This window comes from Sus scrofa, chromosome 1, assembly GCF_000003025.6.
Source record: "Sus scrofa isolate TJ Tabasco breed Duroc chromosome 1, Sscrofa11.1, whole genome shotgun sequence".
Taxonomy (NCBI): Eukaryota; Metazoa; Chordata; class Mammalia; order Artiodactyla; family Suidae; genus Sus; species Sus scrofa.
The window spans coordinates 128,060,178-128,078,887 of NC_010443.5; the positions used below are offsets into that span (position 1 = coordinate 128,060,178).

Below are 18,710 nucleotides of genomic sequence, written 5' to 3' on the forward strand. Positions count from 1 at the left end.
TTTGAATCCTCTTTATTTTTCTTGATTAATGTTTTATAGTTCTCAGCATATAAGTCTTTCACTGCCTTAGGTTTATTCCTAGGTATTTGATTTTTTTGGGTGTGATTTTAAAAGTTATTGTATTTTTGTATTACTTTTCTAATATTTCACTGTTAGTATACAGAAACGCAACTTATTTCTGAATGTTAATCTTGTATCCTGCTACTTTGTAAAATTTGTTGACCAGTTCAAGTAGTTTTTGTATGGAGTCCTTAGGATTTTCTATCTATAGTAATATGTCATCTGCATACAGTGACAATTTAACCTCTTCACTTCCAATTTGGATACCTTTTATTTCTGTTTCCTTTAGATTTGCAAAATTTTCACATATGATTTCTTCAAATATATTTTTAATCCCTTCTTTTTCTTCTCCTTATGGAATTCCTGTTATGCACAGATTGCCTCACTTTATATTATTCCATAGATCCTTTATATTGCTTTCATGTTTTTTCATTTGGTTTTCTGTCAGCTGTCCTGATTGGGTGATTTCCATTACTTTATCTTCCAAGTCACTAATTTGTTCCTCTGCATTATTCATTCTGCTCTTTAGTGCCTTTAACTGAGTTTGTGTCTCTGCAAATGAATTTTCTGATTTTTCTTGGCTTCTCATATTTTCCAGTTCCTTTCTAAAGTAATCTGCATTACTGTTTATAACTGCTCTTAATTCCTTCATAATTACCCTTAATTCCTTCAGTATTTTCATTATTTTCCCTTTTGAACTCAGTGTCGATTAGACTGCAGAGGTCTGTTTCATGGTTTGCTGCTTCAGGTGAATTCTCCTGATCTTTTAACTGGGAATGGTTCCTGACCTTCTTCACTTCACTTATATTTTTCTTTTTCTGTGAGTTTAGGAAAACCAACTACTGTAGTCTTGGGCTATTTCTATGCAAGAGCACCCCTTTGTATTTTGTGTGTGGGGGGGTTACTATTTATTTTTGGCATGGGAATTTGGATATTTGCTGCCTCTTTCTTTGGTATGAGCAGGCTATTATCCCCCTGAGTGTGTTTCCTGAGAGAAGGAGGCAATGCGCAGGGCTAGTAGTCAGGCCAGTTGCTGGGTTCTTGACAGTAGCAAGGACCTGTAGGAAGGCGGCACAGGTAATTCCTAGTTGCAAGGCCCTGGGAAGTGGTAATGAACCTCAGGAACATTTAGATGGTGCCCAGAGCATTTGGCAGTGACAGTGGCAGGGTGTGTGAATTCCCAGGAGAGTGAGAGCAACAACAGGTGGTGTTCAGTCACAATGCCCTCCTCTGTGGTGCCTTCTAAGGTGACTGGGGCCACAAGCGGTTCTTATTCACGGACCCTAGTGGTGGTGGGCAGTGCCTACCTCTGGAGTCAGAGATAACTGTGGTGGTTTGCCACTGCCACCTGTAGTCCATGCAAGAAGCACCCTGTCCCACTTGGCCCACACAGGAGGTACTGCACAGGCTGCACCTAGTTGCAGGGTCTTGGGAAGGGATAGTGATCAGGCCATGTGTGGGCACTGCCCGGAGTGTTTGGCAGTGGCAGCAGTAGGGGTGGTGTGTTCCCAGTGGAATGAGAGCAACAACAGGTGGTGGTCAGTTGCAGTGCCCTCTTTTTTGCTGACCTCTGAGGTGACTGGGGCCATAGACGGAGGCTGTTCACAGACCCCTAGTGGTGGCAGACCCTCTGGTTTCTGAGATGACTGGTGTCCCTACTGCCCGTAGCCCACACAAGAGGCACCTGGTCTCCCACAGCCTAAGCAAGTGGCTGCTCGCAACCCACAGCCTGCACCAGAGGTGCCCTGCCTTCTGAGAGTCCAAGCATGTGCAAGGAAAGAGATTCCTGTGGCAGTCTGTCCCTCCTCCTCGTGCCCTCTCCAACAATGACACCTTGCTTCTCCTGCGGGCCCTGACCTCCTCCCGGGTTCCCTCAGGTGTGGCATTTTGTTCCCTAGCCCATGGCACTGCTGCTCCCTGGCCCCTCGGGCTGTCTCCCCAGACAGCCAATCCCAGTCCCCTCCCCAGAATTGACCTCTAAAGACTGAGTCTCAGAGCCCAGCCCCTGCCCGAGCATCTCAGGCTGTGGCTTCTGGGGCAGTGGTGCAGATGATCTGTGTGGCTCTCACTTTGCTTCGCCCTCCTCAGTCCAGCTGTTGCGCTTTTCTCAGCAACATTGAGTTCCCTCCGTCTTAGATGATCTCCCTTTCGGTTAGGTGCCTTCCTAGGGTGCGGGTTCCTTTTCTCTTTAACCACTCCCTCTCAGGAGTACTAGTCCCATCCAGATTCCTTTTTTTAATCTTTTTTCTTCTTTTGTTTTACCCAGTTATGTGGAGGGTTTCTTGCCCTTTTTGGAGGTTTAAGTTCTTGTGCCAGTAGATGTTCTATGCAAATCATTCCACAGGTAGATGTCTTTTTTTAGTGTGTTTGTGGGAGAAGGTGAGTAAGCAATGTCTTGCTCCTCTGCCATCTTGATCCTCCCCCCACCAAGTTTCATTTCTTTGTCTATCATTTTTACAAATAAGAAATATAATTTTGAGCACTATGTGTGTTTTAAAATTTCACAAGAAAATGACAATTTTGAAATTTTATGTTATCCATTCAACACAATTTTACTTTCCTTCATTAATTATATTTCCCAAAGAGTTATCACAAGGAGTTCCTGTTGTGGCTCAGCGGGTTACAAACCAGACTAGTACCCTAGGATGAGGGTTTGGTTCCTGGCCTTGCTCAATGGGTTAAGGATCCAGTGTTGCCGTAAGCTGCGTGTAGGTCATAGACATGGCTTGGATCTGGCATTGTTGTGGTATATGTCAGCAGCTACAGCTCTGATTTGACCTCTAGCCTGGGAACTTCCATATGCCAAGGGTGCAGCCCTGAAAAGCAAAAAAAAAAAAGTTACCACAAAAATGATAAAAGAACAGAAGTAGAGGCAATAAGATGAAAGGGGAGTTCCTACTGCAGCGCAGTGGTTTAAGAATCCAACTGCAGCAGTTTGGGTCGCTGTGGAGGCACAGGTTCAACGTGACATAGGTCACAGCTGCAGCTAGGATTCAGTCTCTGGCCTGGAACTTCCACATGCCATGGGTTTGGGCATTAAAAACACAAGAAAGGAAGGCACCAGCCCCTTGGATAACAGCTGCCATGGCTATAGATGGAGGCGGGGCAGTGTCCTGAAATTGTGAATGGACAGAAAAATGTATTCTGGGTAGGTTAGATATTTACCTGCCCATTAGGAATCAAATCAAGGGATACTTCAAGGTCACCTTGAGATCTAATATTCTATGTCTACAACATAGCTCTGTCTCCAATGCCTTAGGAATTTTTCAGACAGTGATCGGAAAAGGAAGTCATATTCAGGATCAATTACTGTGCTTCTGACATGAGCATATTTGATGCTAATCCTCTTAGAAATTCTAGACACCAGTCCTAGTGCACTCACTATGCTTTAAAATCACCGCATAGGTTTGTTGGTTGGTTGGCCATATAAATATAAGTACCTACTAGTAAACTCCCTCCTGAAGAGTCAGAAGCTCTGGAGGTAAGGATTTGGTGCAAGTGCATGTTTTCAGATTTCCCCACATCATTCTATTCAGAGCAGGAGTTGAAAACCACTAACACAGTTAACGACACAACTAACAAAAGATCTCATTTCACATTATCACACACCTGTGCGTTACATTTCACTATAAACCACAGAACATATGCCCACGCATTTGAAAAATTACTGGTCACAATTTAAGTTGGTGGATGTAACATAATTCACTTAAGAACACTGAACTAGGAGTTACATACCACATGACACCAGACAAATTAGCTTTCTATTTTTTGAATTTGTAAGAATGGAAAAAATATTGTTCTGCCTTCCTCATAAGGTTATCATATCCATTAATTAAAGAATATGTAATTGAGCCATTCTAAAATGTAAGGCACTAATTTAGCCAGAATCAGCTGCTTCCCTGGAGTCACTGCCAACTACACAAACGCTAAATGCTGACTGTCTGAATGAAACCAAAATCTTCCTTTATTCAACTAAGTAATTTTTCTTTTTTGGCCACACCTGTAGTATGTGGAAGTTCCCTGGCAGAGATAAACCTGCACCACAGCAGCGACCTGAGTTTATTCTTAACCTGCTGAGCCACGAGAAGTCCTCAAGTAACTAATTAACTATCAAACTCCTGTCGGGTGTGAAAAGGCAATGGCAGTTCTGCCTCTATTATTCAAAAGAAAGAGAATGCTTTTAATTTTCTACTTTCTACTTGCAACTCTTTCAAACCATTCCCTCCAAGCTTAGTTCTAGTCACATCAAGAAGAAGCAAAAGTCAAGTACTCAATTTCTGGGGAACTCGTCTATTTCATTCCCCAGAGAATACACTGAGAAAGACAAACCTCCGCCACGGTGCTGCGTATGCGATCCACCACCTGCTCAAAGTCCACCAGGCTGAAGAGAGGCTGCTGCTTGAGACGGTGCAGCTCTGCAGCAAAGGTGTCCTCCTGGTCTTTCAAAATGGATCCTGCAAAACAGGAGGCAGGTCAAAGGAAGCGGGACGTGCGCAGGCGTGGTGATCCCATCCCTGAGGTGTGGCTGCTCAGGCGGGCATGCCACTCAGGGCTGGCTTGAAATCTCAGAATATAAAGGTCACTCTGCTCACGCTGACTCTGGGGCCCAAGATTTCAAGTAAGAAGGTCCTCTGAGGAACGGGGTCCATGGGGCAAGGAGATCCCTACCTTTCCTCGTTAGGTTTACATTTTGATTCTCAAACATCTGGACGGATTCTCCAACAAACAGGATTTTTTCAGCAACCCTCACTGGAATGTAGGATGGCAGAATCTCCACTCGCAGAGAAAACTGCTTTAGGGACGGTGCCAGCATGTTCTCTTCCTCTATCAGGCGCTGGCCAAGGAAATAATCCATTATCAGAGATGATGTATGAAGTGAGAAAGGAGAAACAAGAAAGCATCCAGCAGCTCTCCCATCCCATGATTTATGTGTCTAGAAGCAGGGACTTTAGATCTGAAGTTGCATAATTGTTGAATTACCAGTGTTAGAGAGATGTATTTCATTTTTAGGCAGCAAGACAGCACGGTGGAAACAGCAATGGTTTCATTAACAATAGGATTTTAGTCCTTATATTGCCTTGATTACTGTGTAAAATCATGTACAGTAGATCTAGAACCTAGTCTCCTTACTTGTTACCATGGACTAATTAGTCTTTGTGTTCTTCCAGGTCTGCATGTCTATGATTTTATTATTTTGCACATAAGTCTGCTCTGCCCAGTTCCTTAAACTAGCCTAAGTCATTTAGCCAAATGGTTCTCAAATTGAGGCTCCTGGACCAGCACCATTGGCTTTACCTGGGAGTTGTTAGAAATGCAAATTTCCAAACCCCTCCCCAAATCTACAGAAAATCTAGGGCACAAGACCTAGTGGTCTGTGTTTTAACAAGCTCTCAAGGTGACACTGAAGCACAAACAATTTGAGAACCATGGATCTAGAGCCCATGAAGCCCCAGATACACACCACTCAATCCCACAGGCTCCTCCCATTCCCTGGCTTGCTTCTGATGTGACCCATATCTAGCTCCAACCTGGAACTCCTGACTCTGACCTCTGCTAATCACCCTGGACTTCTGTGCTGGTGTTCCTCAGGGCACTTATCCCAGACCTGCTTTTTCTCTCGCTCTCCACACTTTTCCTAGACAATTAAATCGTCCTCTGTGGCTGAACTGAACATCATAATAGATTTTTTTTTTCTTTTTAGGGCTGAACCCGCAGCATATGGAGGTTCCCAGGCTAGGGGTCCAATTGGAGCTACAGCTGCCGTCCTGCACCACAGCCACAGCAGCACAGGATCTGAGCCACTGAGCAAGGCCAGGGATCGAACCCTCAATCTCATGGTTACTAGTTGGATTCGTTTCTGCTGCACCACAATGGGAACTCCACATAATAGTTATTTTTACTCTTTTTGCATCATAGACTCTCTGCAATTTTAAAAAGCTATAGACCTTCCAGACAATTTGTATCATCTATGGACCCTAGATTAAAAACCTATATATGCTGATGACTCCTAAATCTTTAAGCTAGATTGCTCTCATGAGCTCCAGGCTCAGCTCACTGATCATTTCCTACAAGTACCTCAAACCCAACAGGTCCATCTTCTTTCTCCAACACCAGCCATCCACATTCCTTAGCATCACTACTTGCCTTCTCCTGAAGGCAGAGACTTGGCTATCATCCTTGATCCTTTCCTTTGGACCCACATCCAATCACTATGACCCACCTGTCCCTCCTCCTAACCATCTCTCAAGCCTCTTTACTCTTCCCCATACTCTTCAACACTACTGGTCAGGACTCTTTATTTCAGCCTTTATTTACTTGACCATTTCTGAATTACTAATGGTTCCCCAAATGAGACATGTCCTTCATGGACATGGAGTTCCAGGATGGAGCTGGATATAGGTCACATCAGAAGCAAGCCAGGGAATGGGAGGAGCCTGTGGGATTGAGTGGTGTGTATCTGGGGCTTCATGGGCTCTAGATCCATGGTTCTCAAATTGTTTGTGCTTCAGTGTCACCGTCATGGCTTCTATACTTTACACCATCCTTTCTTCTGCCTGGAACATTTCTTGACCACCCCCGCAAACTCTTTGCACTGAAAAGTGTTCTCCAGTTATGCTAAGACTATGTTCCCAGACTATTTACTCTTTCTAGAGCACTGAGTACACTGTAATACTGCTGTTTACCATATCTTCCACCAAACTATAAGCTCTCTAAGGAACAGGGCCTACTACCTTTTATCTATTTATGCAGCTGTGGCATCTACAACAGTGCCTGGCACATAACCAACATTCAATAAAATGTTGTAACAGGATAAATGAATGGATGAATGTACAAGAACAATATAGGACTTTGGGGAGTCTAATCAAAATTTCAAACTGCATTTTAAAGCTCTGGGTAGCTATAAGACTACCTAAAGAGATAAGACTTATTAACCTCTTAAATGCATATACCAGGAAAAGGAGAAACAAAAGGAACCCCACACATATATTTTCTATTTTGTAGTCTCACATTGCTAGGCATTAAGTACTAAGCCAAGATAAAGCCAGTGTTTATATCTAAAGAATTTATGGCATAAAGAATTTATGGAAGGTGCCCAGGCTATGATGAGCTGGGGGCAGGGGGTGGGTCACCAAAGGTCATCTGGCATAGACTTTTCTGACACCTGGCAGGAGTATGCTAAGCCTCTTGCTGTGCTCTCACCAAGTCCTGGAGTTCTCTCAACTGTTTTCCTGTCAGTCCCCCAATACCCAGATCCTCCTCATCCTCTTCTGGCTGGGCACTGACATTACCGGAAGACGGACCCTGTTTGATAAAGAACTCTTCATGCTGGTCCAAGAGAAGCCCATGTAGCATCCAGGCTGAGAGTTGCTTATACATAACCCCATGACACACGGCCAGGATCCTGAGGGGAGAGGAAAGCAAGAGCCTTAGAAGTCCAATTAGAGGGCAGAGGCAATGGCACAGAGGGCATGCTTTAAATTAAAAAAAAAAAAAAAGGAAGTAAGGGGACTGTTGCAAATTCAAGACTAAGGAGTTCCCTAGTAGCTTAGCAGTTAAGGGATCTGGTGTTGTCACTGCTCGGGTTTTATCCCCAGCCTAGGAAATTCTGCATGCCATGGGCACAGCCAAAAAACAAAACAAACACCACGACAATAAAAAAAGGAGACTGAAAAAGACATGACAACTAAATGCAGTATGTGACACTGACTGGCTACTGGTCACAAAAAAGAATGGCTATGAAGGACTTTGGGGGGACAACGGGGGAAATTCAGATATATTTTGAATATTACTGAATTAATGCTAACTTTCTTGGGTGTAATATGGTATTGAGGTTACATAAGAGAATGCCGTTTTTCTCAAGAGATACAAGCTAAAAGTATTTAGGGGTTAAGCATTATAATATTTGTGACGACTTTCAAATGATTCAGCAAAAAAAAAAAATCATGTGCATGCAAGTTATGTGTGTATAATTTACTTTATATATGTATTTCGCAGTTCATTGAGAAGGAGAAAGATAAATCCAATGGGGCAAAATGTTAATAACTGGTGAAAATAAAGGATACACATGTTTACTGTACTGTTCATTCAACTTTTTGTAGAAACCATAAGCGCTTGAAGCTGCTATTTGTAGTGTGCTAACTGAATGGAATCTCTCTTTAAAAAAAAAATCAGGATAAGCAACGAAATCCTGCTGAAGAGCACTGGAAACTATATCTAGTCACTTGTGATGGAGCATGGTGGAGGATAATGTGAGAAAGAGAATGTATGTGTGTGTGTGTGTGTGTGTGTGTGTGTGTGTGTGTGTGTGTGTGTGTGTGTGAGTGACTGGGTCACCTTGCTGTAGGGTAGAAAATTGACAGAACACTGTAAACCAGCTTTAATGGAAAAAATAAAAATCATTATGAAAATCAAAATCAAATGGGAAGCCATTTATGTGGGCTGTAAAATTTGGTCTCTGCAAACAGGTAACAAACATGTACATAACATTATTATATAAGATTTTATATTTTATTCATAAAACCACATATATTTACACAGAGAGAAACTAAAGATATACACCAAAAGTTAAAATTGAATATCTCAAGGGAATGATTAGATTAGAAGTGATTTATATTTCTTCTCTGTGCATGTCTCTATTTTCTACAGTCAAAATGCAATTCATAAGAACAAAAAACCCCACAATAAGAGAATTAACTTGTTAAGACATGTTCTAGATAGTTTCCTGCTTTTCAGAGAATTTACCTGTCCAGTGGTGAAAGCGGAGATTTTAAGAGTTGGGAGAGGCCTCAGAGATCATCAATCCCAATTTTGCAATTAATGCCACATCCTCTTTTTTAAAAATGAGGAGGATGAGGGAAAGAGGAAGGTCAAACAAATTTTCTTTGATCCCATTCCACTATATTTAATACAAGTGTAATCATAAGACATATAATTTTGTATCCTTTTTTCAGTATTATTAAAAATATTTTTACATACTGTTATACGATTTATAAATTTACTTGTTTACAGTCTATTATGTACAGTCTATTATATCTACTTAGCTTTCTTCGACAGCTGGTAATTTTCTAATTTCTTGATGCAGTAGACAGCATTGCAATGAATAATGATTATGCATATGGTTCTCTTCTTGTTTTGAACGTTGTTGGGATAAGATTCTTAAGAGTGGCATTATGGGATTATAAAGCTACTTAAAATACACGTTTAGACATAGCTAAGTATATTCCAGCTCCTGTAATGGAAATTCTCCAAGGATAATGAAATCCCAAAATGAAAAAGGATTGCCTCTAGGCAGCTGGATCATAGCTTTGACACTCAACACTTTATAACCCTCTTTTTGCAATTACTAAGCCACCATAAGGATTACAAGGGCTCCTCTGCTCATGGGGCTTTTCCATCCTAGTCATAACCTTCCCTAGAGGGAAACCTGACATACTCGAAAATAAAACATGTACAAAGTCAGGTCCCTTGACCATCCACCCTCCTCCCAACCCCAATGAAGCCATGACTTACTTTTCTAGTGCACTGCGAACAGGAGGCAAACCTCCACAGCTGTGTTTGTATACTGTTTCCAGGATCTGACACCCATGAATCTGGGGAAGACACAGCCTTGTCAAACTAGATTCCATTTTGATAGTTCGTACAGCACAAACTCTTATCCTATATTCAACCCGGAGGGCACAATCCAGCAGAGAATGGGAATAAATTTTCTCATAAGAACTATACATCCTTTTGATTCTGACTCCAATTCCAGTGTTTGAGAGGTTTCCTCACACGGCCAGTCCTAAATCCAACTCATCTCTGATACCATCTACCCAGAGACAGCCTCAGATTCCACAGGTTAAAGGTTCAGTAGCCAAGCAGGTCCTCCACTTTCAATACCAATCACAAGCTCAGGAAGCCCATTACTCACTAGATTACCCATTTCTTACAAAGGACACTAAAGCAACACCCAGACAAAAGGATACAAAGGGTGGGGTCGCAGACAAAGGAGCTTCTGCCTGCCTAGGGGCACGTGGAGTAATTGCACTTCACCAACCTGGAAGCTCTGCGAACCCTGTCCTCTCAGGTTTTTATGGAGCCTTCACTACACAGGCAACATGGTTGATTTAATCACTGGCCACTGTTGATTGAACTCCAGTTCCGGCTCTCTGCCCTCTGCCCCGCCCCTCCTCTCCCTGGAGGGGTTGTGTGGGCGGGGCGGGGTGGGGAGATGGTGGGATTGGAAGGACCAACCCTCCAATCACATGGTTGGTTCCTTTGGCAACCACCCCCATACTTAGGTGCTCTCCAAAAGTTACCTCATTAACAAACTCAGCTATAGTAGATAGGGATTTGTTGTAACTATCAAGATACCTTTATTGCTGTCATTACTTAGGAAATTCTGAGTTTTAAGAGTTCTGTGACAGAAATGGGACAAAGACCAAATATACACATTTCTTATTATAAATTGAAACATCACGATAGTTGTTCTCAAAGTAGGGACCCTCCACCCACCCCATCCCCCCAGCAGCAGCAGCATCACCTGGAAACTGGTAAGAAATGCAACTTCTTGGACCTGCTGAATCAGAATCCCTGGGGTAGGGCCCAGCGATCTGGTTTTAACAGTCTGCCCCAGATCATTCTAATCCACAGTGAAGTTTGGGAATTACCACACTAGGGAAAGGAATATCATAGAGAGTTGAAATTCCAAGCAAAGAGGTAAAGAGAGCTCTTCAGATTAAAGCCTAATTCAGCTTTCTTATAAGGTATATACTTTTCTTTCTTTCTTAAAAAACCACCTTACTGAGGTATAATTTACACACCAGAAAATTCACCCATTTTGAGTGTACTTTCAACAGTTTTGAGTAAATTTGTAGCATTGTGCAATCAACACCATAATCCAGTTTTACAACATTTCCATTACTCTAAAAGGATCCCTTGGGGCCAATGCATTCACCCCTGTTCTCACCCACAGCCTGTGTTCTTGACTACCTGTTTTTTTGGGCCTTAGCACTCAGCTTCCTACCACCTTCCTAGCAGGAACGAAGCTTCACGCATCTGCAATCTCCCTATTTATTTACTATTCTCCTTCCTGTGGCCAATGGAAGTTCAAATTCAACTGGGATGTGCAGCAATGCACGGACGCTAACACTAACTCCACTTACCTAGAAAGCCGCCTCCAATTCTGGGAGCTGGTTTAGTAGAGAGGTTAAGAGCATAGTCCCCACAGATGGCTGTGGGTTTTATAGCCCAGCTCTACCGTTTACTACCAGCTGTGTGACCCTGTGCACATTCCTTAATCTATCTGATTCCTCAGAGGACTGACTGTATGTGAAGCACTTAGCACAGTGCTTGGTATGCAGCTAGTGCACAATAAAAGCTCCATGTTACTTGATGAGGGCAATCAGCTTTGTCAGGCTAAAGAGCATCCCCCACCCCTGCCCCACTGGCTTGGCTGGCACAGGATGAACACAGCAGAGTGTAAGTTTCTAGATTTATACAAGAAAAAAATGAAGTAGCCATCTGACAAACTAACTGGGTAACTAGTTATATTCAAGTGAACACTCCTAATAAGCTAAGGCACAACTGTAACAGCTTAAAAACATGAATGAACTAAACATGTTTAATCTGTCTTCTCTAGTCCAATTACAAACTAGCAGATTTTCTTCTAATATAAAAGCATCAGGAGTTCACATGTAGCACAGCAGCTTAAGGATCTGGCATTGTCACTGCATAGGTTTGGGTTGCTGTTGTGGCAAGTGTTTGATCCTGGTCCAGGAACTCCTGCATGCCGTGGGCGTGCCCCCCATCCCACCTCCCCTCCCCAAATCTCAAAGCATCTCAGAGTTATTAATTCTGCCAGAAAAGATACTCTCTGGACACTGGAGACCCTAATTTTCAATGCATATGATAAAAACTTGTGATGAGAACAGGCATATATTAAGAGTTCTGACTGTGCCACAGTGGGCTAAGAATCCAACTGCAGTGGCTCCAGTGGCTGTGGAGGTCCAGGTTTGATCCCCAGCTCTGTGCAGTGGGTTAAAAAGATCTGGCATTGCCACAGCTATGGCTCAGATTCAATCTCTGACCCAAGAACTTCCATGTGCTGAGGGTGCAGCCATTTAAAAAAAAAAGAAAGAAAGAAAGAAAAGAAAAGGCATATCTAACTAATAAATAAACATCTGGCTTTCATCAATGATTAAATAATTGTCAGAAAACTACCAGCACCCTAATGATAAATCTACCACCTTTTTTCATTCTAAGGAGTAACTTTTATGCTTTTCTTCTAGATCTGTGTCCAGTAGTTCTAAATCCTTAGTGTACAAAGCTCTCACCTCCAAGTATCCACAACATTATTCTCTTACCCAGCAGCATTCTTGGGTACATCTATTATCATTTCCCTCACCGTCTGGACCCAGAAGGTGCTTAAAGGCTGGGTCATAACTTATTTTTGCATTCCTGATACCCAAGCATGATATTGTTGAATGAATAAAGAAATAAGTTAAAAACTACTGAAAACTAGGGTCTCAAAAAAAAATGTAGGGAGTTCCCTTTGTGGCTCACTGGGTTAAGAACCTGACTAGTAGCCATTGCTGTGAGCTGTGGTATAGGGATACAGATGCGGCTCAGATCTCACCTTGATGTGGAAAGCCGACAGCTGCAGCTCCAATTAGACCCCTGGACTGGGAACTTCTATATGCTGCACTTGCAGCCCTGAAAAAGCAAAAAAAAAAAAAAAAGAATGTAAAGGAAAATTAAATACAGTATCCCATTGGTGCTTATGCAAGCAAAAGAAAAATGGAAAGTTCTCACCTTTTGACTTTTAATTTGTTCTACTACAACCATTACAGAAGGGAAAAGGAGCTGGAACTGCAAAGTAGAGAATAATTAGGATGGTATATAATCAAATGCAAGGAAAAACAATTAACTCAGGAAAAGCCTTTGTTTCTAAACAGTCCCACTTAACATAAAGAAGGCAATCACTGAACAGCCCAGGTCCAGTACCCTAAGACAATCTGATATGGGGGTTGGCTGCAGGCACAAAGAGAATGGCAGACAGAACCAGTTCTCTGCGGTTAGCGTAACTGTTAACACTGAGGCCAAGCTATAGCACTAACATCACAAAGTAAGTTTTTACTAAACTTGGAGCTTTTCAAACAGTTGGGATCCAGGAAAGCATACAAAATATCAAATCCTGGGCTCTGAATCCAGAAGGGAACAAGTTGTCAAAAACAGTAAGATTATTCTAACAACAGATTCCAAAGCATTTTGTTACCTGGGCAACACACCTGATCTAAGGAGTAATTGATGTGTGATATGGAGAGATGCGGGTCAGCCAGGAACTGCAACAAAAAACATTGATTAGGACTCTATATAAAAGATCTCAAATCTATTTCAACATGAAGACTGGAAGGGAATCTGAGAGTAGGCTTAAGGTTTGTTTTAGGCAACAGAGAATTGATCATTTAGAGAAGATTGCTCCTTCTGAATTTCAGGTGATAATAAAACCGAAACAAAGGCTCTTCCTTCTAAACTCACCGAGATCCTTTGCCGTGGTCTGCACGTCCTTTGATCAGGGCTTAGGCAATCACAGAGCACACACTGTACCCACCAGCCACACAGAAAACAGCTCACTCTTAACTACCCGACTATATCCAAGGGCATTTCAAATCCAGAACAGGACCCTTTCTGCTGTCCCAGAGGTGTTGCTTCCCATTTCTCCTCTCACCTCTTGTTCCAAATCAAGCAGTGCTTGGCGATAAGGCTGCAAAACTGAATCCAGCCCCGTGCAGAAGGCTCTAAGGTAGATTCCGTGTAACCCACCTTGGCCCTGCTGAGATGGATGGTGATCCTGAAATCAAACAAAAAGAAGTCAACTTTTCAACTCAGACCCTGAAGCCCAGGAAGACATTATCCTTTATTAATAGCATGTTTTGTTTTTGTTTTGCTTAAATAATTCCCTATCAAAGCAGTACTTCGAAAAGAGGAAAACTTGACTGAAGAGAAAGATTTTGAGTCCTGGTCTTTTATTTATTTACTTATTTATTTAATCACAGCTGCGTTCTCGGGCCAGGGATCAAATCCGAGCCACAGCTGCTTGGATTTAACCTGCAATGCCTTTAACCCACTACACCAGGCCGGGGTTCAAACTCCAAGCTGCTGCAGTTGGAGTCTTTTTTTTTTTTTTAATTCTTCTCCTTTTTAAAAAATTATAGTTGATTTACAATGTTGTGCCAATTTGCATTCAGATTCTTAACCCACTGCACCATAACAGGAACTCCTGATCTTTTAAAATGTGATAATGTTTTAATTTTCCAAGTGGTTCAGATATTACAAACAAGGTATTACTCCATATTCAGCGGAGGTTTTTCAACAACTCAATTCTAACCTTACAGCCTCTGGCTTAAGTCCCTTTGGTGGCTTCCTCTTGTCCCAGAATAACCTTTAAATTCCCCTCCATGGCTTACGGTGATTCCTGCATTCAGGCCCTGACCCTCTTTCCAAAATTATCTTTCACTGCTTCCAACTTCACATGCTCATTTCCAGACCACTCTCAGCTCACCTGTTGTGCCTTGCTTCTATCTCCCACTCCTGTGAATTTGAGCGTATTCTACTTATAACTGAGGGCTCATCTTTGTGATAAATACTTACTATTCCTGCAGGACCCAATGCAAGCATCTTCTCCCTGCAAGGCCCTTTTAACCCTTCCTAGGGAATTAACAGCTCCCCTTTGTTGCTTTCACTGCACCTCTATTTACTGCTAGAATTGTACTTTTGTTTATCTGTCCTCTCACTAGACCAGGAGCTTCATGAAGTGAGGGCCCACATGTTACTCATCTTTGCATTCCTCGCACAGTTCTTTGAACAGTTGGTAAATATTTAATGAATAAATAAAATGACCTCAATTCTCTTCTAATAACCCTTCTCTTGCCTGGCATAGAGATTCATCAAAAACATGAATCTGAGAGCCAACACAGGGAATTGTTAGATGCTCACCAAGAGGCTATTTAGAAAAAATGGCTTACCTTTCAAGAAAGCTGAAGTTTTGTTTCGGCGGTTTTTTTTTTGTTGTTTTTTGTTTTTTGTTTTTTTTTGGTTTTTTTTTTTTTTTTTTGGCCTCACCCATGGCATAAGGAAGTTCCGGGGCCAAGGATCAAACCTGCACCACAGTAGCAACCTGAGCCTCAGCAATAAAAAAGGTGGATCCTTAACCTACTGAGCCACTGGGAAACTCCAAAGCTACAGTTTTTTGTAGGAGCATTCTTCTTCTATGTGGGGGAATTGTAGTTAACAGTTATCTATAGAGTCCATGATGACTAGCCTTTTGGGCTATTAACTGATTTTGGGTGATCAGGCTCTGGTGGTGGTAGAACTGAGTCACAAATGTGGTAAGAAGCTTGGGCTCAGGGGTTATAAGGCAGAGTGGAGCCAGAGGAGGCTGCAAAGGATACTAGTAGTTCCTGGAGATAAATGTTCACAGTTATAATAAGAACAGCAATGATTATAGGGTTGGCTTACAATCAGGCAATTTTGCTTTGATCTCGTGTCATTCCAGAGAAATGAATGTCTCCACTTATCACAGAATGAAAAGAAAGTGAGTATGTTTTTACTTTTCAAAAAGTAGAGGTACTACAGATATCTTTAGAATTTGGAAAAGCAGGAATTCACTTACCAGATCTGCATAGTCACATGAATATAGGACAGGTTATTTTTTTTTTAAGTGTTATATACAAAACCTTAAAATTTAGGGGCTTTTTCATCTATATTAATACATATATAGGTTCCAACTTTGATCACTGTATTCTCATTAATCTAACTTCATCGCAAAGTGACACTGATTAGATCTTAGATTCAAGTTTAGTTTAGTGTACTTTCTCTGCAACAAAATCTGAGATAATCAGAATTTCTGCTCCAGACATGAAAATATAAGGCATTATTCTCTAAATCCTTTGCCCCACAGATTACCACCAATGGTCTTATATAACAGGGGCCAGATGGTAGTAACTGAATTGTTCAGAAAAGCCTTCTTCCTTTTCCTTTCTAGAAGTCTGCCCTTCTCTTCAACCAGAATCACTCTTTCAGAGTTCCTATTGTGGCTCGGCAGGTTAAGAACCCCTCACAGTGTCCATGGGGATGTGGGTTTGATCCCTGGCCTCGCTCAGTGGGTTAAGGATCTGGTGTTGCCACAAGCTGTGGTGTAGGTAACAGATGCAGCTCAGCTGCAGCTCTGATTTCATCCCTAGCCCAGGAACTTCCACATGCCATGGGTGTGGCCATAAAAAGAAAAAAAAAAAAAAAAAAAACTTACCCAGAATCATTCTTTCCCCTGAAAACAGTCAACATTGAATCAAACAATTCAGCAATCTTCTTACTTACCACTGACAGAATTCCAGACTCTTAAAAATAAAAGAGAACTGGAAGTGGCTCAGTGGATTAAGAACCTGACATAGTGTTCATAAGGATATGGGTTCGATCCCTGGCCTTGCTCAGTGGGTTAAGGATCCGGTATTGCCACAAGCTGTGGCATAGGTCACAGATGCGACTCAGATCTGGTATTGCTGTGGCTGTAGCAGAGACCTGCAGCTGCAGCTTGAATTCGTCCCCTATCCTGAAAACTTCCATATGCCACAGGTTTGGCCATAAAAGGAAAAGTAAATAAATAAATAAAAGAGAACTTTAAAATTTCTCTTAAAAAAATCTGAGTGTTTACTATTTGCCAGGCACTTTAAATGAATTACCATGTTTAATCCCTGAAATCCCATGTGATAGATACTCTCTATTACTCCCGTTTTATAGATAAGGAAACTGAGTCTCAGTTACTGCCAAGCATTCTATGGCCAGTAAGTGATGGAAAGGACACAAATTCCTGATGTCTAACTACATAGCACTGACTTCCAATTAATTCATATTAATGGGTAATATTTATTAAGTGTTCACCACATGCCAAGAACCTTCTCTGATTTAACCACTATTTATTTCATTTTATTTATCTTAATTTTTTTTTTTTTTTTTTTGGCTTTTTAGGGCCACACCCATGGCATATGCAGGTTTGCAGGCTAAGGGTCCAATCAGAGCTACAGCTGCCGGCCCACACCACAGCCACAGCCACTTCAGATATGAGCCATGTCTGGAACCTAAACCACAGCTCACGGCAACGCCTCTTTTAACCCACCGACCAAGGCCAGGGATGGAACTGCAATCTCAAGGTTCCTAGTTGGATTGTTTCTGCTTCGCCAGGACGGGAACTCCTTAACTACTATTTATAATAAGAAACATGAAAGCTGAGAAGATTTTTGTTGCCTGCCACAGTATGACTAAGGCAGTCAGAGGCAGAGTGGCAATGGAATTTGAAATAATGCTTTGTTCTCACCTCTGGAACTGGAAATCTGGTACAGCTAGGACTTATTTTTTATTTTACCTTTTTTTTTGTCTTTTTGTCTTTTCTAGGGCCGCACCCGTGGCATATGGAGTTTCCCAGGCTAGAGGTCTAAGTGGAGCTGTAGCCGCTGGCCTCCGCCAGAGCCATAGCAATGCAGGATCTGAGCCGCCTCTGCAACCTACACCACAGCTCACGGCAACGCCAGATCCTTAACCCACTGAGCAAGGCCAGGGATCAAACCCAAAACCTCGTGGTTCCTAGTCAGATTCGTTAACCACTGCGCCAGGACAGGAACTCCACTAGAACTGATTTAATCAAGTCTCCCAACACTCCGGCAAAGCGTATTCTCTCTTACACCAATCTGCCTAAATTGGTCCCCGTGTATATTTTCCTCTTGTTTGAGGTACAGTCATCTGGCCTTCAAGTGAATAATTCCAGTGATGAGAAATTCGTACTTCTTGACACTTGCATCACATAAATTACCAATGGATTCGCTGAAAGCCTTATACAGCTCCTGCCCTCAGGAGGTGTACATTCCCTGAGAACAGGAATCTACCTGCTGCTGCACATGGCCTGTGTACTGCTCAATGAACTCGGTGAAGCGAATGTAGTCTGTGCCCAGACGGCAGAGTCGATTCAGGACACTAGTTTCACTGGGATGGAGAAATGGGAAGTCCTGGGACACCTGCAGGAGAGAAACAATGCTAAGTAACACTGATGCTTGCTATTCGCTGTCTGCTAGAACTACTGTCTCCCTTCGCAAGATGCCCATTTAATATTGGTAAATTCTGGATAATGAAAGTGTTTCAGAACCACAACAAAGAAGTTGTTCCCCAACCCCAACGCAATTAGTTATTTATTGAAATAGGCAGTAATGCATGGTAAAGAATTCTCACAATACAAAATGGTGTACATCAAAAATAAGTCCACCTCCACCAAGGCAGAAAGCATGTATTACTTTTTCTTTTCTTAAATGAAGTATAGTTGAGTTACAATACTGGTTTCAGTTATACAGCATTTTTAACTGCATTCACATTGTTGTACAATCATCACCACCATCCATCTCCAGAACTTTGTCATCTTACCAAACTAAAACTCCGTACCCATTCAACACTTCCTCCCCATTGTCCCTTCCCCCAGTCCCTGGCAACCACTCTTCTACTTTTTGTCTCTCTGAGTTTGACTGCCCTAATGATCTCCCATAAGTGGAATCATACAACATCTATCCTTTTGTGACTGGCTTATCTCACTTAGTATAGTGTCTTCAAGGCTCATCCATGTTGCAGCCTGT

General features: G+C 42.1%; 1 protein-coding gene across 2 annotated transcripts in view; it reads right to left on the reverse strand.

Annotated features, from left to right (window-relative positions):
- Nucleotides 1–18,710, reverse strand: part of TUBGCP4 (tubulin gamma complex associated protein 4) — a 54,647-nt gene that overhangs the window by 30,785 nt on the left and 5,152 nt on the right. For both annotated transcript variants that reach the window (XM_021096979.1, XM_001926011.7), the window contains exons 2-9: nucleotides 17,976–18,104; nucleotides 13,769–13,891; nucleotides 13,329–13,382; nucleotides 12,853–12,909; nucleotides 9,571–9,650; nucleotides 7,261–7,462; nucleotides 4,729–4,894; nucleotides 4,390–4,514 (exon numbers count right to left, since the gene is read on the reverse strand). In XM_021096979.1, coding sequence (XP_020952638.1) covers nucleotides 4,390–4,514; nucleotides 4,729–4,894; nucleotides 7,261–7,462; nucleotides 9,571–9,650; nucleotides 12,853–12,909; nucleotides 13,329–13,382; nucleotides 13,769–13,891; nucleotides 17,976–18,104 — 936 coding nt within the window. The remainder of the gene's footprint in view (nucleotides 1–4,389; nucleotides 4,515–4,728; nucleotides 4,895–7,260; nucleotides 7,463–9,570; nucleotides 9,651–12,852; nucleotides 12,910–13,328; nucleotides 13,383–13,768; nucleotides 13,892–17,975; nucleotides 18,105–18,710) is intronic.